The 22,510-nt window shown below is 40.2% G+C and overlaps 2 protein-coding genes across 7 annotated transcripts in view; one reads left to right on the top strand and one right to left on the bottom strand.

Moving 5' to 3' along the window:
- The window catches only part of LOC126851456 (MICAL-like protein 1), a 65,050-nt gene that overhangs the window by 989 nt on the left and 41,551 nt on the right, over positions 1-22,510 (top strand). The gene's annotated exons all lie outside the window — the stretch shown is intronic.
- LOC126851458 (regulator of G-protein signaling 11) lies at positions 6-20,734 on the bottom strand. 6 transcript variants are annotated; one of them, XM_050595462.1, is made up of 17 exons: positions 19,358-19,912; positions 13,661-13,887; positions 12,770-12,866; positions 12,632-12,682; positions 11,526-11,635; positions 11,309-11,425; positions 11,143-11,213; positions 10,122-10,323; positions 9,367-9,542; positions 9,217-9,290; positions 9,005-9,134; positions 8,695-8,916; positions 8,356-8,610; positions 6,045-6,361; positions 5,681-5,927; positions 5,237-5,599; positions 6-5,067 (listed from the first exon to the last, which is right to left on the bottom strand). In XM_050595462.1, the coding sequence occupies exons 2-17, from the start codon at positions 13,730-13,732 to the stop codon at positions 5,007-5,009; spliced, it is 2,565 nt and encodes an 854-aa protein (XP_050451419.1). In that variant the 5' UTR covers positions 13,733-13,887; positions 19,358-19,912; the 3' UTR covers positions 6-5,006. The 6 variants fall into 6 exon arrangements, with proteins under 6 accessions (XP_050451419.1, XP_050451421.1, XP_050451420.1 ...); XM_050595464.1 differs by having other exon boundaries at positions 10,122-10,316; positions 11,142-11,213; positions 11,526-11,632; XM_050595463.1 differs by having other exon boundaries at positions 11,526-11,632.

The following is a 22,510-nucleotide window of genomic DNA, read 5'->3' as shown; positions in this document are numbered from 1 at the left end:
TGAGTGATCTCAATCATTATATCTGCGTTCATTCACTCTATCCTCGACGATTCGATGTTGTTGCGTTTTGTGATAGCGATCTAACATACGCATCACACCGCTATGTGTGTGTATGTGTGTGTGTGTGTGTTGTCGCGTTTATTAAATAATTAAAAATACAGTTCTGATTTGACTATCGCTTGATTGGCAGTGCAATTTAAACATGACATTTTGTTTTCTAAAGCACATATTTTGTAGTTATTATCTACTTAGTGTCAAATAACGTTACGAGAGATATACAGAATTAAGATTAATACAAATAAATCACAATTCACGATCAGATTTATTTAAAACTGATCATGAGAGTAATTGATAATAAAATGGAATTAATCGAAACGACATCGATTCGGTTCCAACGCGACAAGTTAATTAAGGAACAAGAAAGAGAGGGAGAGGAGCATAAATTTCGGAAATGATTTTGGATCTATGTAATTCGTTTTCATTTCTTTGTCGCAAGTTTAACGACGCAACATATACTATTGTCACTAGCATTTTCATTTTAGGCTTTTTGTAAATACGCGCGTCATATTATATGCGCGTTTTGTGCAAAATTTAATTTTGAAAAAAAAAAGATAACAGTAAATGATGTGTGTGTGAATTTCTGTCAAATTTTTATGCGCGCTTAATAAAATATCACAAAGAATTCGCCTTTAATCACATATTTAAATCAAAATTTAAAGAAATTAAATTAAAAAGAGATGCAAAAAATAATTGGAATAAAAATCCCGGATTGTTAGATCGTCTCATCGATCGATATATTGACACATCTTAGATCTTTGCACATTTTTAAGAGAATTCGATCTTTAAAATCAAGCGATTGAATCAATGGATTCATACTAAAAGGTAGATCTCAAATTCTCGAAGTTTCGAATTTTGAGAATGAATTAGGGAACTCTTACATACGTAGGTAATTAATTTCTAGGATGCCTGGGGATCTTAAATCTAGTACATAGATTCATACACAAAAATTTTTCACTCGCTTATCGATGGCATTTACATCTTTAGGCTGCTTGTGTGAAAATACACACTTGAACAATTGCTTCACGTATGCGAATTCTTCGCAATTTGGCGCAAAATAATATCGCACTCGACTAATTACAGTGATTCATGGCAAATCGAATAATTAAATGTTAATCCAGCGTAAAAGCGATGGTGCGCTGGTTTTTAATCGTGCATATTGTTATGTAAATGTTCCGTAAATTTTGGTTAGATCTGACAGATCCACGCTTAGAGCTTTTTCAAAAATAAAAATATTCTGTATATTTGTTTTTTATCAATTTAGAGAAAAAAAATCGCAACGCGATATTTAACTCATTTAATTTACATAATACATGTTTTTTTCTAAATAATAACAATAATTATATTTTTTTTTTTGTGATTGTAAATAAAAATTATTTTGCGACAATTTTTTTTTTCAACTTTTTTGTAATAAATGCAATAAAAATATTATCGCGTTTATTACAAAAATGTTACTTACAAGTTATATCTAGATAAAAATATAATCCATAAATGTATGACGAAAATATATATAAATACTATTTTAACAATGTATGTACAGTTCTGTGAAAACATTCTATAAACCAAAACGCTTTGAAATTTTACATAAAGCAATGTAACAATATATGTGTATCGTGGCACCGGATCTTACAGACTTTTTAAAAAAGTGCAACTTGCAAAACACGAATAATTTATGCAAGTTAATTTCTCTCATTACATAATAATATTTTAGCAGTATACATTATATATTTTAGAAAGATACTCTGGACTTTAATCATAACTATCATTTTGCCTACGTATACTATTTATGCGAGCGCTAATCACATTTCGTTCGTTATATTATATAAGTGCCATCTCTCTCTGCCAGATTAATCATGCTCGAAATAATCGTAACGTCCTTTACTAACGCTGAAGACTTAATCGCAACATTGGAATAGCAAAGGGATTGTTATCAATGTTTGAGTGCCTTTTATATTAAACATTATTAATCTCTCTCGACGTAACTTTTCGAGCTAAACCTGCAGTTTCTGATAATGGCATGCCAAAAGTGTGATCGATGTACATCAGGCGTCACGGTTTTAAGTTACAAAATGCGATATGTGAGGGATACGCGCTCAAGATTGCAACGGTCCAGCATTTTCTGATTTGAATTTTGTTAAACGATCATCGACACTTTCACAACGAATGTCAATCGAGATCGTGATTTGATCACAAATTGCATTTAACTAACATAATTATTAACGTAATTAATTTAAAAAAAATACATCATTTATTTTGCCACGATTATTAAGAAAATTTTTCAGCTCGCGATTCTAACCAGATAGAACATTAAAAGGATACCTTGTGAAACTTGTGCGCGCCTCCGCGTTGTACGACAAGATCTTTGGTTTGCGATAAACATATCTTCCAAGACGCGCGACGAGAAAGTGCGACATACGCGATGATATCGGAAATTATTTACACAGAATAGCGTCCTTAGGCGAGTAATATTTTTTTTCTTTTGATTTGCTCCGTGGCTCGTCCACTGCTTAGAATTCGCGTTTTTTTTCTCCAGCACACATCCGAGTTTTTTCCCCCGAGTCCTCTGCGTGAATCCTCTCACGGATTTGACCATAGTGCGATTTTTCATCGACTCGTACAAGAAAATTACGCGGGTGAATTTTCGAAACAAATAGCTCGGTGATTCACCGTGATTCGCTATGATTGCGAACGAAATCGTACGGTAGTATATCATTTTCATTTCCCTTTATCAATCGCGCGGGACGTGTTACTCTAAATCTTATTATCGGCTAACCTATCATAAGAACGTTACGATACTTAAGTTGAGCTGCTGAATTAACAGTACGATCGTCGTGAATACTTTTAGAATTCTTATGATTACGCTCGCGTGTTCAGACCAGTCACATACACGGCTTGTTTCGCTTAAATAATTGTTCAAAATCGAGTGTACTTTGCTTTTGCATGCAAGCAAAGCTATTGTGCGTAGAAAAAAATGCAAATATTCGATAATCGAGAAACTTATACTTGTTGAAATAAAGTAAAATCTAAAATATTCGGTAAAAACTTAGCAAGCATATTAAAATCCATCGCTCTACTTTCTACCACCTCTTTTTGTAAAACGCGGCATAATTAGGCGATCACTCTTCGTTTCCATTAGCTAAATTATCGATTTTTCCCATTGAAGAAAACGAGCAATCAGCTGTCTGAATCGTCATGAAGTTCGCGATTGAACGTGAGACAAACGCGTGTTGTCAGTAATTAGTGTAATAATTATTTCATTCTAAATTTAAAACTAGACACGAAAAAACATCGAGGTTAATACAGTTAAGAGCACAATTTATGCAATTTTTAAATAGCCTCTCGCTTTCGATTCGTCGAATCATAGTTCCTGGGGCAGTAACAGGACCGAAGATTCGACAGCAAAACGGACATTCCAATAATTTAACATATATTAATACTTTAATACGCTATTTTGAATTTGCACATATTTTTTATTCTTTTATATATTTTCTGTCATAATAATTCGCGAACGCGATTCGCTCAAGCGAAGATCAACGAGTGTAAGGTAACCGCCGTCGATTATTAGTTAATTAATTCGACAAAACGATTACGACAAAGCGGCGCGTGTACTATAACACGAAATATTTATAATTAGACACTTACAATATATCAGGTCACGATAATTTGTCAATAGTTAATATCGAACGCTCGTAAGACATAATGTAAGACACGCTAAACTCTAAGCGATTATTCTAATAATAAGTAAGACGAAAAAAATTTGCACATTGATGCGCTTAAATTATGATTGCGCGTCACGTATTGGGATGCAATATCGGTAAAAAAAAATTTTTTTAAATAAAATTTTTTTTTTCTGATTAAATTAAATTAAATTTTTAATTTAATTTAAAATATATTTTTTATATTTTTTATTTTTTATTTAAATAATGCATGTATATATACCGCGATATCTTTGATACGATATCTTCGTTAATCAAATTCCTGGTTTTTATTGTAACTTATAACGGGATATATATCGAAACGTAACGTTTCGCGAACGCGTGATTCGCGAAGAAGTGAAGTATCCGGGAAAAGCACGACCATGGAGAGCGGCCAAAGGGCTCAGATTTGACTAGCACCCTACGAGCGTGCGTTTGCGCGAGATACTGGATCGAAAAGAAAATAACGAATTCCCAATTCGCGCGCACGAATTTACTCATTAATTTAATTATCCCTGTCGGCAACGTTGCCATTGAACGTTTACTCAACACAGAGAGTGTGAAACGATCTACCACGTATCTATCTACTTGTATCTCACGCGAGATATCCTCTACTAGGTCTCCGGTCTACGTTAAACTACAGTAACTTACGAACAACGTTAGAGACTACGCTCTAATATCTCTATAAACAACAGCGCCCGTCTCTTTAACGTTTTCACAAATCATTTTTGCGTATTCCCTAATATGGCTCGCGTATACTAAGGATGGTAAATAGTGATACAAGTCAGAAAGAGATCTAAATGGATCCATACGTTTTTGAATCCTCGTTACTCCGAGCAAACAAATCGGATCGTTAAATCACGGATCGTTAGGCCATACGTGTAAATATTAATAGCGACTCGATGCAAAGTTAGCGACTAGATGCCGACGTATATTTTTACGTCGAAATATCGATTCTATCGAGCAAATTGCTCGCGATCCTTTATTTTGCGCTCAGACATTGTCATTTCCGACGCGATATCGTGGATTTATCCGTAGCTTTGATTAGATTCTTCAACCCTTTTTGCAAGCTTTATTCCAATTAAAAATGTCGTTTAAATAACGTAGTGATCGAAGCTTCGCCGGGTATAATGGTCTGAACACGCGAGCTTGGTAAAGTGGATCAAAGTGAAAATCGAAATCGAATTTGTGTGACTGTTGTAAATGTAAAATGCAAAGATACTTTTTTTTTTAAATATCAACACGACAGAAAAATTACAGGTAACCTAAAGTCGCATAGGTTTTTACATAGGGCGCATCCACTCTACAGTTTTCCCTGAAACAGACAGTGAGCTCCGTACGAATAAAAGAACATTATTACGTGAGATTATTTACGTGCGAGTACGGAGAGAAATTTCTTTTTTTTTTTTTGGAAAAACGATATTCTCGCGAGGAGAGCAAGCGTAATCCTAAGATTAGGTCGGGTCAGGTCATCAGGTACTTACTCGTCCTCCCACGGGCATACTTCGTTAACATTATTGTCACGCTTCTCCCGAGGTGCCGCCTGCCCCGTCGCCGGTCGGTCTTCCTGTTGGGCGTCCGGTTCCCAGACAGGTACGACCTGCGCCTCGTCCGGCGGCTCCTCGGTCGTCACCGGTTCCTCCTCGGCCACCGGTGACACGTCCGCCCCGGTGTCGGCCCGCGAGTCGATTTCGCCCCTCGTTCTGTCCTCGACGACGATCTCCCCCGCGTCCCTCGCCGTGCAGCTCTCGCTCGCGTCTTCGTCGATGTTCTCCATCGTGGAGTTGTCGCTCGGTAAATCGCCCACGATCGCGCTGATGCTGATTAGAGGCGCCTTAGCGATTGTTCTAAGAAACAGGCGTCCTTTCGTCTTCTCGATATTTCGCGATTAATTGAAATAGCGTATTAATGTTGTTACGGAAACTTACTTGGGACTCGGCTGGATTTCTTTAATGATGACGGATTCCACGGATGTCTCCTCCTCGGGCACGATTTTTTCGAGAGACGATCTCTCTTCCACTTTCTCGACGTGGGAGTACTCGAATGATTGCTGGGGCGACGGATAGTTGCAGGACGACACGGACGCGCGATTCATGTCCGATAGCCTGATACGGCCGCTCGCCGAACAGGTGGAATAGTTTCGCGTTATCGTGCCGGGGCCCGAAGTCGCTGTACCTGCGTATTCGAATGAAACGGAGATTTAATATAACTTATTGTTAGAGTTCTCTCTATACACGCGCGATCGATCTCTTTGCAAGAATCGTTCGTCTATCGCGTCTACTGCGAACCGACCTATGCTACCGCTATGTTGCAAGCTGCACGACTTGCGCAGCCGTTCGGAGACCTCCGCGATGGCGAGGCTGACGTCCGACGACGAGCTGCACGAGTCCAGCTGCGCCGAGTTTTTGCGAGAGACGCGCGCTGTCTCGGCGGTATGAATTGTCGCGTGACCGCCGCTGTCCCACACGTGTCGGGCCTGATCAGCTGACGCTGTCGCTCCAGAGGGAGCGGCATCCGCCGCACCGTGCTCGGTACTCGGGCCTGGCACGGACTCCCACGGGCATACGTCGTCCATAGGGCGAACCGCTACTTCCGTCGCGCCAGCATCCCTGACAACAGGAACTTTATTATATTTAGTTTTCGCCGTTTGCTCTCGGCAAATTACACACGCGTTTTATACGCGTGTTCTTTGTTTGCGTGTGTATATGCGAGTGTGTGTGCGTGTATTTGTATGTATTTGTATAGCGTGTTGTTTCTCAGCATCGCTCGATACATGCATGCTCTGGTTCCATTCAACGACTAGGAGAAGTACGGGTTTCTATACATACGTGTGCGCAAGGTGTCCCGAAACTATCCGTTCGAAAAGTCCGTGGCCGAGAAATGAGCGATAATTCTGCGACATCCTATGAAGGATCTGGGTGATTCGCGTGTTTTCGTAGAGTTAGAATCCTCAGAGTCCTTGTGTCGCGCAGCTTTTTGCGATTAGGCGAAAAAAATTCTCTTACGGGACATCAGATAAATGATCAAAAATGGGATTGTACGACATGAAAATACGGGTACATATCGTTCTCATTGTGCAGGTTAATGTGCTTGACAAGTATCACGTGGGTTGTATAAAGTATATTACAAATGTTGAAATACAGAGAAATAAATAAATTTGATATGGACAACATAATATCAACATCAAAGCAATTGTTACGGAGCGCCTCAAAAAAAGAAAAAGAAAAAAACAAAAAACACACACATATATATATATATATATATATATATATATATATATATATATAATTGTTAATAATAATATATTTCCTTTAACATGCGCGTCTATATTTCGAGAGAATAATTAACGCAGCTTCTTTGAAACACTCCGCACAAATACAACAATAGCTGATAGTATTCAAAAACACATTGAGATTTTCAAAGAGGATCTCATGGACAATAAGGCGTCATAATATTGTCATACAATTACCAACACGGTATTGCACTTTACACAAATTTTGGTGAACTTTCCATAAACGCATGATTTCTTGGAAAGTGCGAGAGTTTTCAAACACACACCGAGATAAGAGGGATTTGTTAAAGAGGATACGAAGGTATAGTGGAGCGTGCGTGCGACGCTAAGACGCGTTATAATAATCACTCGGGCCGCGTTCTTTCTTGTGTCATCTTTGTGTGCCGGATTCGCACGCTTTCTGCTCGAGATTACACAGTTTGGCTTGAATTTAATTTAATATGTCGCAAACGATCCATACAATTTTTTTTTTTAATTTAACATATGGATATATTAAATGATGACATTAATACTAATTAATATTTAAACACAAAACGAATGCAAATTTCATAGTAATTTGAAATCAACTTTGTGTAAAATCAATATATTTTTAATGATAAAATTAATTTGGAAAAAAAAGTTATTGCCAGTTTTTCACTTTTATTATAGAATAAAATCAACATTTTTTTCTGTAAACATGAACAGATAAATTCTGTCACTAATACGAAACATATTTATTGTAATAAAATTAAAAATAAATGTTCATTGTTATTTATTTTTATATTTTTTTCAATTGTTTTAATAATTCAATATTTGAGTTCAATTAACGCAACAGCAATATCTCTCAAATTAACATATGAATAGTATTAAATATTTAATGCAAATATAACCAACATATTTTTTAATAAAAAAATATAAATTTTCCAACCGTGTATGACGAGATACACGAGAAATCGGCATGCAAAGAGACGACAAGCGAAGGAATCGCGAACGGACAGATGTTAACGCGTCGCGCGCTTGCCGCCCGCTCCCACACTTAATCGAGAGAGAGAGAGAGAGAGAACCGTGGTATGTATTCGAACGTGTGACTTACTGAATACTACGTGGACTAGGCCTCGAAGGCATCTTTATGAGTCGTGGTAGATCTCCCCTGAAAATACGATGCGCACGGATAAGGCTAATCGTATCGGCCACGGTCCCACCCGCGGTGTCGGCGCGAACGGATAGCATGCTTAAAGCGCATAGAGTATCCCGCCGAAGAAACGGCGAGGGACAGATATATCTCTCTCCTTTTCCGGGGACTACCTCTCGGGTCCCCTAAGCCCCGCGTACCTGTATGGGATGTCGGTGAGATTCGATTGGCTGTGTGAGTGCGGAACTCGCGGCGCGGAGGATACGTCGCGGACACCGCAGACGGTTAGCTCGTGAGCACTTCCGGATAGGCTCCGGTCGCTTCCTCTTCGTCTACCGCCGCCGCCACCGCCGCTGCCGCCGCTGCTACCTATACTAGCGTGCTGCAAAGTGCTAGACGTCGGTGTCGAAGTGGAGGAAACTTTCTTTTTGGCTTGGCCGCCGAAGCCGAAAAATCTGAAACGGTAAAAAGGGAGATTTCTCGCGTGGGTTTTTTCGTCGTGAAATTATAAAATATTTAATAATAACGAGAGAGCCTACCTCTTCTTTTGTAGAGGTTGCACGCCAGCGGCTAAGAGATTACGATATTGATCGGAACGAATAAATCTAGGATAGCAATCCTTCTTGAGGAGTAACGTATATACATGCTCCGCGGCGGAATCAAATGTAAATCTGCTTGGAGTTTTCATCTCCTGATGAACCTTCTCCATCGTTTTTCCGTCTATGTTGATTTCACAGGGAGCTCCAGGCGCCAAGAATTCTCTGCGTATTTGAATGGGTCAAAGATAATTTTTTTTCCTCTTTTCAATAAATTCAAGTATGGTAACAATATGTATAATAACGCGCGTACCTAAAAATTTCGTTGACTTTGTCAGGTATTTGTGCTTGAAAACTATGCCTAAGATCTTTGACCGCCAGCCAAAATCTTATATTTTCGTGGCTGTACTCCTTTCTTAAATAACTTGTAAATTCTTGTAAACCTGATGCGGGGAAAAGGACATTTGTAAGATTCGCTAACGGCATGAAGACGATATTGTATTAATACGAATTGATAAGTTTTACCTGTAGGATCAGACATAAGTTCTTCCATCGACAGTGCCCATCGCTTAACACGCTTCTCCGTAGGAACTTCCACTCTAGACGTGCGATCAAATTATTGTATTATTAAATTTGCCACGGATATGGATCACGTATTAAATATCGATTACTTACAAAGGGCTATTCAGTTGCCAAAACGTATGATCGTCGGAGATCCATGGATTCGAAGGTTGCGGCTGTACGAACATCGGATCGTATTCCACGTACGTGTTGAAGTATGATTTCAAATTTTCGATCGCAGTCGAAACCTTTATCCTCGTGCGTGTCAAACTGTTTCGTAAAAGGTCCACCTAAAATGAGATTAACATGAGCGTATTAGTTAAATCGAGGCTTTAGGTAGGAATACACAGATGGAAATTTGATTTCAATTTAACATATATCACATGCTCTAAACGGTCTACGCAAATTTTTATGTTAATTTAACATAATATTTCAACACGAAATTAATGCAAACTTCGTAGTAATTTAAAATCAATTCCGTAAAATCAACATATTTTTAATAATAAAATTAACTTGAAGAAATTGATCGGTCACTTTCATTTCTATTGTAAAATAAAATCAACATTTTTTTCCTATAAATAAATTTTAACCGATAAATCCTTTAATTAATAATATGAAACATATCTATTATAAAATTAAAAATATACGCACATTGTGCTATTTTATACTTTTCTCAATTATTTTATTAATTTCAATCAATTCAACATTTCAGTTTAATTAACACAATAGCAATATATTAAATTAAAACATAAATATGTTAAATATTTAGCACAAAAATTTTAATTGACATACCTTTTGACGAGGAAACATAAATATTTCAATTGTGCATAATATGCCGCGCGTACAAAATCAATCGACAGCGTTCTCACCTCACGTTGCAAATCGGTGAGGGTGCGTTTGCGTGACGGTGGTCGTGGAAGTCCGGGACGAAAGCGAGTAGGTACAGGCACGACTTCCAGGCTACTGAGACAACCGGGCGGCGGCCGATATACCCTCCAAAATGCTCGTTCCTGCGAGTCGCTCACTATCTTGTCCCCCTTCTTGCGCTCCTTGGATAGGCGTACCTGAGCCCACACAATCAGTAGGAATTCAAGGAGTCGCGTGTTCGAGTATGCGGAATTTGACATTACGCGGAACCATATATACATATATATATGTATGTATGTTTAAAAAGTGTGTTATTAATATAGAACACAGATTACATAATACTATCATATTTTTTATCAAAAGATAAACATCTTTCTCTTTTAATAAAATTTCCAGAAATACATCGTTCTCGGGATATCTCATTTTTTAATATCCTAATACATATGCTAATAATATGTAAACTGTTTCTATCTCTAATAATATGTAAACTGTGTATGCTGTTTTTTGATTTTTTGTGTAAATAATTTTTCCTAAAAATTTTGATAATTCTATAATTTTATAATTAAAATCTAGTATTTACATTTTTATAATAAAACACTTGAAAAAACTTTCAGTTGATATAAATTAGATTATGACAGCCAAATGTGTTTTCTGGTTCTTATGTTAACAAAACAGATGTATTACATAATGTAAATTAAACTTTAAATTATAATTTAAATTATAATAGAATTATTAAAATTTTTACACAGAATAATTTGCGCGAATAAAAAAAAACAGAAGATGTATTGTTTTGTTATATTAAAAAAATTAGATATCTCGATGAAAAAACGATTAAATTCTAGAAAATCCGAAAAAAAAGATGCTTATTGACAAAAAATATGATTATACCGTCCTGTATCTTGTCCATTTAGGACACACTGTATATATGTGTACTGTATATTATATATATATATATACAGTTTTGATATATTTATTATTATTGACGAAAAATAGGTGCGCGATAGCGACGGATAATTAGTCACCTGCTCTTCTGCCTGTAGTTGTATTATGTCCCATTTGTTCTGCAAGTTCTTGCGCAGGCTGTTCAAAGCTTCCTAAAGACAGTACGGTTTTCTTTTTACGAATGCCCTTAAATAAGTTTGTCAATTGCTTGTTATTGCGATAGCAATATTGCGATATCATTACGTACGATCTCATAGTCCTCGAGAGCGTGACGTTGTTTGTTCTTCAGGGTTCGTTTAGCCAGATAGATCGCGTACTCGACATTGTCAGGGGTTCTGTGTTGCCACGGCCAATAATAGGGTGTCTACGCGCATCAATTTTTAAGATAAACAATTAGATGATTCCGAACAAAAGAGTCGGAGATTATTTATTTCCTCATTATTTTTGAAAACTATATGACTTACCTGAAATCTATACAGAGAGCTATCGTCCTTTACAGTGAGTGTCTTGGAGTCATTCACTGGGAAGAAGTAGCCGTACTGGCATAGTTGATTAGCAATATGGACCGCCTCTACTGTCAAACATAATAATGCACTTTGATATCTGAGATGACGTTTATACCGACAAAAGCCTCTAATTATCGTTTAGGATCGTGCAGGTCACTCAAACGATGCGACATTGCTCTGTGTGTCGTATTTGTTTGTTCGCAATTTTTTTTCCAGCGAACATATATACGTCGATGCCCATTTAAATTATAATTCTGCTACCTTTACAGGAAATATAAATTGCCCGCTGCTTTGACATCCGAGCTCTCATAATGTCAACTCCAAACATATAGTTTTACTTATCAAATATTGAATTCGGTTTTAATTCAATTTACCTGTCGCACACATAAATGTCCTTGGTATTTCCATAAATACTATCCGTGAATTCCTCAATTATCTCTCACCGACCAAGAAAGTTACAAGGACATTAATTTTCGCTAAATTCGCACGATGCGAATTACACGATCGCCCCCCGTGGCGAAACGGGATTGTAATCTGACGAAATTTACATTTTTCATTTTCACAAGGGAGGATTTTACTATCGCTCGCATGGACGCGCAAAAATCTCCGAACGCTAAATCCGAAAAGCCGAGAGAAATATTCCGTCATGGACAAACGATTCACAAATTTTCTCTTGCGTGTGCAAGATGATCATTATATATTTTTGATAACGAGCGATATATAAATAATTAATACGAATTCGAACGGAGGAGTATCTGTTGTGTAATATGTACTAATATATAATCGATACTTGAAAGGCATCAAGCGGAAAGTATTGATGCAAATGCGATTCGGAAACGGCGAAGCGAGAGTATCGATGTTAGCGTATCCTCGAGCAAGAGCGGTTGCGGTTGCTTGTGTTGGCTGCGGCATCGTGGCGAGACGAATGAGCGAGCGAGCGAGCGAGCGAGCGAGCGAACGAACGAACGAACGAACGAGAGAGAGAGAGAGAGAAGGAGCAACAAAGGGGAAGGGGAACAGCTGACACGATCACAGCGGTAGTAGACACATACGAGAGCCCGTACCTGATTCTTCGATGGCAAGCCGCTCCATCAGCCACTCGATGAGGTCGTAACCTGCAACACGCAGGCAGCCTACTGTAGTGTCCTGGCCGTGATGGCCGCTTACGCTTACTCCACAACGCAGGTACCGATGGCACTCACCCATGAACGCTGAAGGGATTGAGGTGAGAAATTGTTTTTGGCTGCGCACGGGTACCCCGCTCTCAGGGTCTTGCATCTCCCGCACCAGCCCCTCCATCTGCGCGAGAAAAGATCAATGCGATTATTACGTGAGAGAAAAATTTCGTTACTTATATACTGTTGAAAAATTTGGATTAAACTTAACAAATATCGCATGCCCCAAACGGACCACACAAATTTTTATGTTAATTTAACGTAATATGAATATGTTAAACGATGACACTAAAAAAAAAAAAAAACATGTTAATATTTCAACACGAAATTAATGCAAATTTTATAGTAATTTGAAATAAATTTAGTGTAAAACCATATTTTTAATAATCATATTTTTAATGATAAAATTAAATGATACCGAAAGTAATTACAGATCAATAACATTTGGAAAAATATACACAATAATAACACAATATCTGCATATTTTTAATTTTACGCAATATATATGTTCCGTGTTATTAGTGAAAGGATTTAGCTGTCAAAATTTACAGAAAAAAATGTTGATTTTATTCTAGAATAAAATCAACATTTTTTTCTGTAAATTTTGACAGATAAATCCTCATTAATAATACAGAATATATCTATTGCGTAAAATTAAAAATATGCACCCATTGTGTTATTTTTTCAGTTATTTTAATAATTTAATATTTGAATTCGATTAACACAACAGCAATGTATGTTAAATTAACACGCAAGTAATAAGCAATATGTCAAATTAAATATGTTAAATATTTAATGCAACAATTTTAACTGGCACATTTTTTAACAAAAAAAACACAAATTTTCCAACAGTGTATATATATATATATTTAGCTGCGTTAAAAAACGCTGTTATGCTTGTTTATTAAGATATAATACCTTGTCGAAGGCGTAAGGCCTGTGAATGCGTGGCTCCTTCTCTTTCTGTTGTTGATTGCTAGAGGCCTCCATCGCGATCGGGCGCGAGGTGGCCCTCTGCGTCGCTGGCAGGAGCGGTGTCGATATCGATGGCGGAGGGGGCTGGGGAGCTGGGCCGGAGACGGGTCTACCCGAACTCCATGGGGCTCTGGCCCCATCCCATCACTCCAGTCACCCCCGCACGCCCACTGAAACACATCCGGTGAGAATAGCCCTCATTATTTATCTCATTAACATATGCATTAACGGACATAGAATACACATAAAGACGAGTAAATTTAATTATGAATTGCGATAAGTTTGCGCAATATTTTTCATTTAAAGGTAGAAAATTGTCAATTTTTAAACGGGATTTCAACATTGGTTTTTAACGCGCTTAGAGACGGACCCGTATAATTTTCAATTCGCTTTTATATTCTGTCATTTAATTATTCGTGCTTCTCGTGCTTTATGCGTGTATCCATAATCCATAATTAGTTTGCGTGAAGAAAGTGATTTTGTAAACAGAGGCCCGTTCTCTCGATTAATGAAAAAAATCTTACTCGAAGATGCAATAGATTCTCAGACTAAATTCTCTTTGATGCTATTTTCGGATCGCAATCTTCACAGATACCTGTATCCGTAAGTTTTATAGAAATATCTTCTGGACATTCTTTTAAAAATAGCCGCCTTCTCGTATATCTTTATAGTGTCGTCAATTTTTAATTCTTTGTCTTTTGATACACTTTATCGACGAGATCGTGCCTTCGCTTTCATTATTTATGAAGGCATATCGGATTAAGAAAAGTGGACAAAAATATCGGGCATTTAATTAGCAAAAACAGAGTCATTTATATTAACGTATTAAGGCACGTTTTACGTATAATATTTTTACACACAGTCACTATTGATAACAATACAATTTTCCGAATGTCGTTGGCATTGATTGATTGACGAGCATCGAGCATTCATTGATTGATGTACGGTAATAAGAGATTATACGAAAATCTAGTCGAGTAATACATTTTTCAACTCGTATCGCAGGCGCGTATCGATTTGCTCTTTATCTTATTGTTAGCCTGGGGCGATCTGAGGCGCTAGATCTAGTGCACTCGTCCATACATACAAAGCTCACAAATGAATAATGGCATTTCATCTTCGGGGAGATCATTTAGCTCGAATAAAAGAGAACCGGGCGCTGATGTATTGCACTTCCGCCTCTCGACTTCCGCCGTTCCGCATCGTGCTCGTGCAACAAACTGCGACAATAATAAACGACCGTCACGGAGAACGGCAAAATGCGTCAGGTCGATGTTTATGAACGTTTCCCTTTTAGGTTTAAGCGGATGAAGATTTACTTTATTAGATCCACCGGCTTCTCTCTCTCTCTCTCTCTCTCTCTCTTATAGTCGAAATAAAACTCTCCCGACAATACTTGTCGTAAATACAGAAAACATATCCGCTGAATATATCCTGGGATTATAGAACGAAATATAATCTGTTATTTACGTTCCATTTCTTTCTCGCGGAATATTTTCTACAGTTGAGAAACCCGAACCTCGAAACAAGAAAAAGTGATGATGAAAAAAGAACTCTTTCGCGAAGATTCATAGAGATGCGTCGAGCCAAGCACATTTTTAGCGTTAAAAGCGCGATGATATGGGTTGTCCGAAATGGGTTCTCTCGGTAAAATTCTCGCGGAGAAGATGCGAAATCGGAATTTCGCCGAGTTAAAAATGATGCCGCGAGATGCTATATCGAGTTACCGATAGTATCGCGTTACTGATGCGCTCGCGTTCCTATCCGGACGAAACGCAAGGTCAACACGAATCGTCATCAAGGACGCGATGCGACGGTATCGATGGAAAAAACGAGTACTGTCCAAAAAAATGGAGATGGCTTTGTGTGCGTGCGATCCGATGAAGACCGGGCATCTGGATAAAGTTGCGCCGTCGATATATCGGTGTATCCCCGGGTTAACGAACCCGGACTCATTCGACTGGCGATAATGAGGTAGTGTTCTCGTCTATCTAAAGACAGACGAGAATGTAGGAAGAGAGACGCAGAGAGGGAGAGAGAGAGACAGGAGAGAAGAAATAAATACGCTATCATCGGGTCATGCTGGATTATACTGAAAAATATTTCTGTTCCCATCGAAAAATATCTTATCCCGTGCTTTAATTTTGCACTGTGTTTTTTGCCCTCTTTCCTTTCGATATGTCGGACATCGAATCTTTTCATTTTCGACAAGTTGTTAACTCGGTCGTTGTGCGGCATCTGTTGCAAAACTTTCGCTCCGTTATCCTTGCTTCGCGAACTTAAAATTGGAATTGACCTTAAAAGAAATTTGATTCGATTGCTGGGCGATCTTTGGGGAATCGCGGGGACGGCAGATTCAAAGAAAGATGTACTTTCAGGGAAATTACATTTTCGAGAAAGAGAAAGACAGAAGGGAGGGGGGACAAACAAGAAGGGCGGAATCTCGATCAAAGTACGCTGGATATAGAAAGAGGAGAAATAGCCGGAATATAAAAATGAATTCTCAAATGATCCGAGGACAGGCAGATGCGTGGGTGGAAGCATGCTCCTCTCCCCCTCCTCTTCTGCAACCTCGCTCCGAGCTTGGCATCCTCCCTCTGCCTGCCAATTTACGTGCTAATCTGAAATCGATAAGTTCTCCGGCACATCCCGAGACTTTGGGGACGTACGTTTCTACGAATTATTCAATGCGCGGAGTTATTAATGTCCTGCTCAATTACAGGCGAGTTTTCAGCGAGTAGAGGAAATCAATTAAGCACGCGCGAGGGTGGCGGGTGCCTCTCGTCGCGTATCGTTAACCTTCGTCGCTAACGGCTGAGATTTCAATAGGGGGGGGAGGAGGAGAGGGGGTCTCACTTTCTTGTTTCTTCCGTAAAGAGTACGTGTCATTATATCGAAGCATTTAAATTTGAAATTTCGCTATAACATTTTATGTTATTTATTGAGGTTTATTTTGTCCGTATTTGCATATTTATTCAAAAGCTTCGCCTTTTTGTTTAAATTAATAATGCTATTTTGTTGCGTTATTTTATCATCGATAACTGACGCTGAATGCGAACAATTTGCTATTTATTAGTGTTATTCTATCAGAGAGACGCTCCAATACGGGATTGCTTGTATTCCGTGTAAACAAGATGACATTTCAATATATTTAATGATGATTTAAATTAATTATGTTATTTCATATAGAATTTAATTATAATCATTTTAAAGTGAATGTTAATGAATATGTAATGTAGAACATCTGTAGAAATAGATGCATAATTGTGTGTTATTTTTCTCTTGCTTAGTAGATATTTTGTAGGAAAAAAATTGATGGATCATCGAGCATTGATTCCTTTACATAAAATATTTATAAATAATTAATATAAAATAATGCTATACATATATATATATATATATATATATATATATATATATAAATATTCACTTTGACAAATATTTTCAATCGTCTAGAAAACATTTGGGTGAAAAAATGTATTGGCAGTAATAGTTAATATTAGCTATATTTCTCATGTTTTTTTATGACAAAAGTCGCCATCATAATGGATATTATTAAATGTTACTAACATTGACAATGTGCGTATATAAGTCGGCCATGTGAAATTCATACGCACGATATCATATTGGCCACTATTGGCATGCATATGTTATATCATATGGAACTTTAGATGAATAAGGAAAATAATACGCGATAGATTTTGATCGGGATTCGAAAAACAAAGGCTTGCTTCTTTCTATTTCATATATCCTTTTTACTTCAACACATTTTTCGACGCACACATTTTCGTTGTTTTGTACTTTCACGATCGCCACATCCGCGAAACAATAAATGTCACTCGCCGGTTTTATAGGCCACTTCAACGTATTGTGGCGAAATACGTGAGAAACGCTATTCACAAAGAAAATCCAGAAAAATCGTGCCAATCGGACCAATCCCGAGAAGAGCTTGAATAAGTAATATCAATGGAAAGAAATCACGGTCGTCATAAAATTCTGTGGGAAGCGACACTAAGCTCGCCTTTCTATGGGATTAACTCTCGCGGAATTCTCTCGGCGGGACTTGTTTTTCGAGAAGTGCGACCGATAACGAATTTCCTTGTTTCCTATTCAGACATTCAGCAAACAGGGGGTGGGGAGGGGGAGGGGGGGGTAAACGGTGCGCGGCATTAACCCTTCTCAATTGAATGAGAGGACGAGTGAAATTGTTGGCTTTTCCAAATTTCTTGGATTTTGAATTTTCCATTTCATATTCTCAAGAAGAAATACTCAAATCGCTATTATTTGGCGAGAAATAAAAATGATCGATTTCATCGAATTGTCCGAGCAATTTTGACGAGTCGTCAAAACTATTTTAGTTTATCGCGCATATAATTCCGAGAAAAACGCACGCTCCTCATATAAAAATATATGTATTTCAACATGCATATATTTAATCGCAGTCGACATACAGTTGACGTGCAACAGTAAAAGAGATAAATAAAAATAAATATGGCTCGCGCGTCCCTTGTTTCTCGCGACATAATCGCTTTAGTTTGTCTACAAATGACGAACTCGGGGGCAAGTGTTACCCCGAAATAGCCCCTAAATTGATTGAATGAATGGTTCCGCGGAGACGACACAATTTTAGTCGACGTCCCCCGGGTCGCCGTGCCGTGCCGTGTCGGGTAAATAAAACGATCAAATCAGGAAGAAGACGAAGGCGCCCAATCTCGCGCCTCGTGGAACAATAGCTGCGATAGATTGAAATTTTAATTAAATTTTCATTTTCGTTCTCTCTCTCTCTCTCTATGTATCGGCGAAAGAACGATCGAACTACTTGAATCGATCGTAGGATTAAGTTAATAATTTTTAATACGCATTTTTAAACATCCCTCGATGATCGTAACGTTACATCGTTTTTGTTTCGCGCGATCGCGTTTTATTGCTATTATATTTTTCCTTCTAAAAATAGCGATTAGAAAGAAGGGTAAAGAGAAAGATGAATGAGCACGTTTAAAGGCCGAAATGCGAAGGGGAACGAAACTCCGTCGCCGACCAACCCTTAATAACGCCTCAAATGCGCGCTTAATCGATTATGAATCATCAGCCCTTGAAAAGTCACGCAGCAGACAGGTGGATTCCAAAACGGACGCACCGATATTGCGCGATAAGGTGAATTCCAATTATCATCGATCGTTATCGTTGTCGATATCGAAAAGGATATTAAACTTTGCGCTTACACGGCGAATAGATCGACACCTGCGGGATATCTGCCAATTTCATTGTCGTGCATTGCATCAGAATATCAATTGCGATCGAATCGCTTATGTAATACGTAAAATTCCTAAGAATGTGATAAAATATGAATACATAATATATTTAATATTTGGCATATATAAATGGAGTATAATAAATTCTGAAAAGTATCGATAAGAATTTTAATATTGGCAAAATTTTCCGCAATACTTTGCAATTTTTGGCAATAAAATATTTTTCTCCGGGAAACATTACCTATATAACTATGTTTAGATACGTAAAGAAAGGCTAATTGTAGTAAGCAATTACCGCCGGTAATATTTGTCATTCGCATACACATACACACTCGGCATGTATTTCGCTAAGAATAATTATCGTAAAAGGATACTGATGTAAACGTACCTTAACATGTGCGGTAGAACATCCGAAAAATGTAATGGTCGCATGAGAGCACTATGTATCACCTTACACTATCACTGCGGTGGCATTGCCATGAATGCATCATTGTATACTATATCGGCAATTGGCGCGGAATCGCGCGGACAACAATATCATCCATTAGTCGAAATATTGTGGGAAATGAACACGTTTCTAAACCGTGATACTCGTTTCTAGCTCACTCTACTATAAGAATGAACCGATGTCGACTATCGTTCGATATGATTCGTGATAAAGGAACTATAATGTAGAGAATTGATACTATACATTTTTACCGACATCTCTCTCGATACTTTACATTTCGCGTAGTGTCGAGCACTACGATAGACGCATCCTCAAGGTCTCTCTTCTTGAGCTTGGAGAGATCGCTTAGCATCCTTGAAAGGATGGATCCGAAAGAACGGATCGTCGCACTTGCACACTAACGTTCATCTAATCCGCGAGGGGTTTACTATAGCGATTCCTCTGACGGGCTGCCGCGCAGAGAGCGCAAACATGACGAGGGCGCCTAACGCTCGGTAGCGCACGAGCCACCCCCCCCCCTCCCCCGCCCCCGGGAATGTGCACATGTCGCGATCGTGGGTGCATCATCTCGCGTCTTTGGACGTACGGTGACGCGTAGTGCGACGGAAGATATGACGTGGCCTCCGATCGAATGGTCCACTTTTCGCATCGCTAAGCCTCCATATTCCCGGTGGTCGATATTTATTGCGCCTCGGCCGCGAGGCTCACCGCGGCAGCTCCGAAGAAACCGACTCCGATCGTCTCGCGTCCCTCGGGCCAACTGTTAATCGGCCTCGAGGTGGAAGCGCTCTCTGTCTTTCTCTCTCCTGCTGTTCCCTCTGCCGGCTAAATATCGCCTCTTCCTCCCCCTACTCTCCCCGGCTCTCGATCGACCCACGCCGATTTAACGGTCGCCACGAAGGAGGGACGATCGGAGTACGACGTTCCTGGTGGTGTCGTTTATTCTCGGGAACGCGGACACGCTTGTCATCCTCGTCGTCGTCGTAGGCTATGGTCGGAGAATATTTTCTTTCTTTCTCTCTCGCACTGATGGAGAGGAAGGAAGAACGGAAACGTGAGGGAGAGAAGGTGCACGACGAGGGGTTACCGATACGCGGCGCGTCCGCGAAAACCTCCCTTACCCTTCCTTCGCGTTCATCCCCTCGACGCAGTTTCGTTCGGCGATCACCGCGACACAACAACGAAATGTCACAAACTTGTGTGTATACTACTCACTCGACGAGTCAAGGCAGTGGAGCTTCATGAATGCGTTCCGCAAATATGTATCAGGCCATCGGAGCACGGCCGAGCTCGCGGCCCTTCTTCCGCAGCTTCGAGTCTAAAGCCACCGTCCGCACCGATACGCCGTTAAGGCAGCACCGCGCGCGCACGCACCACCAGCAGCAGCAACACCGCCGCCGCCGCCGCCACCGCCGTCGCCGTCGTCGCTGCTACGCCGAGCATATTTCCGCGGGGGTGGGAGAGACGAGAGGAAGGGATGGAAACGTACGGACGGAAGGTGAGGGAGAGAGAGAGAGAGAGAGAGTGAGATGTGGGGACGTCAAATAGTGGGGAGATTGCGAGCAAAGCGTTTGCGCGAGAGAGAGTTAGAGCGGCAATGAGGGGGCGGCAGGAGGGGGCATCATACGCGGGGAAAACATGCGCGCGGGAAAGAGAAGACTGTGAGAGGGAGAGCGAGAAAAGGACCCGATGATGAGGGAAGGAGAGGACGATCGGGGAATCCCGGTGGTGGTGCATCGATGCTCCCTCCGCCGGTACTGAGTATGTATACATATATACATACGTGGGACTTTATACGGGAATCTCTCTCTCTCTCTCTCTCTCTCTCTCTCTCTCTCTCTATATATATATATATATATATATATATATATACACAGCATGTATGTATGTATGTGTGAAAGGACTGTGGTTGCCTCTTACTCGCGCGCGCTCCCTTTTTTCGAGGTGCGAGCCCCACGGCGCTCTCTCCGATGTGTACAAACGTACACTCATGCATGTAGCGCTACTAAAATGAACCCGGAGGAAGAGAAAGAGAGAGGATCGAAAATATGTGGCGGCTCCCCTCATATATTCTCGGCGGAAACTCTTTTCGTTTCTCATCGATGATCGGGACGTAAAACTACGGGGATACGTCGTCCTCGTCGTAAGCGCTCGCTTCGTCTCTTTCCCACTCTGCCCGCATTTGGCCGCGCCCTCTCCACTGGTCGCACCCCGGTCATCCCTGTCCGCCTTTGGAGAGGGTTGCGCGGCGGCCGATCGCGGGCGGAGATAGCCGAAGGCGAACGAGCCCGGGGATAGAAGAGGCGGCTGGGAGGGTAGGCGGCGGGTTGACGGCTGAGGTCGTCGCGGACGCGGTGGTCGTTCGCAAGGGTGAGTTTCTAGTTCCATCGTTGGACACAAGTTTCGATATAGTTCTCGTAAACTCTCTCTCCCTCCAGCTATTGTGTTTCCAATCGTCGGACAGGAGCCCGGCGGCGGCTCTTGAGACACGCGGTCGAATATATCAACTAGTATTGGAGTCGATACTAGTGCGAGATGCCCCGCGAACTTTGCCCGAAGCGCGCAGATAATGCAAATCGAATCGCAAAAGTAGATCGACATGGTTGTCAATGTCGCGGCATCGACACGTTAACCGCGCCTACGCGCGCTTTACGAGTCTCTTTATATACATCTAATTTCATTGAATATTCCGGTCGTATCGTCAAAACGTTGGAAGCTCGACGACAGTTCAGCGGTTGTCCGAGAACCCTCGACGAATACATAAGCACGACACTGTCCTCTTCCGCCTAGCGCGAGCGTCTTTTCCCTCGCTCGCGACACCAATTTCACCGAGACGTCTTTTCATTTCCTTCCTCCCGCCCCTCCTCACGCCCTGCCGTGAAGGGAAACGCCACGCTTCCCGGCCCCCGGCCCGCGTTTGTTCGTCGTCCGGATCGCGAACAGCGTATGGTTAATTCATGCGCCGGGTGTTATGCACACGAGAAGCTCCCTGTTTTCCTGTCATCTTGTCCCTCGTGCTTTGATTTCTCGGCGCGATGAAGCGGCCGCGCTTCATTCGACCGTCTCATCTCTCATTCCGTCTCATCTCCTCTT

The sequence above is a fragment of the Cataglyphis hispanica genome, chromosome 8 (assembly GCF_021464435.1).
Source record: "Cataglyphis hispanica isolate Lineage 1 chromosome 8, ULB_Chis1_1.0, whole genome shotgun sequence".
Taxonomy (NCBI): Eukaryota; Metazoa; Arthropoda; class Insecta; order Hymenoptera; family Formicidae; genus Cataglyphis; species Cataglyphis hispanica.
Note: the sequence above shows the minus strand (reverse complement) of the source record. Positions and strands in the feature narration are given on the sequence as shown.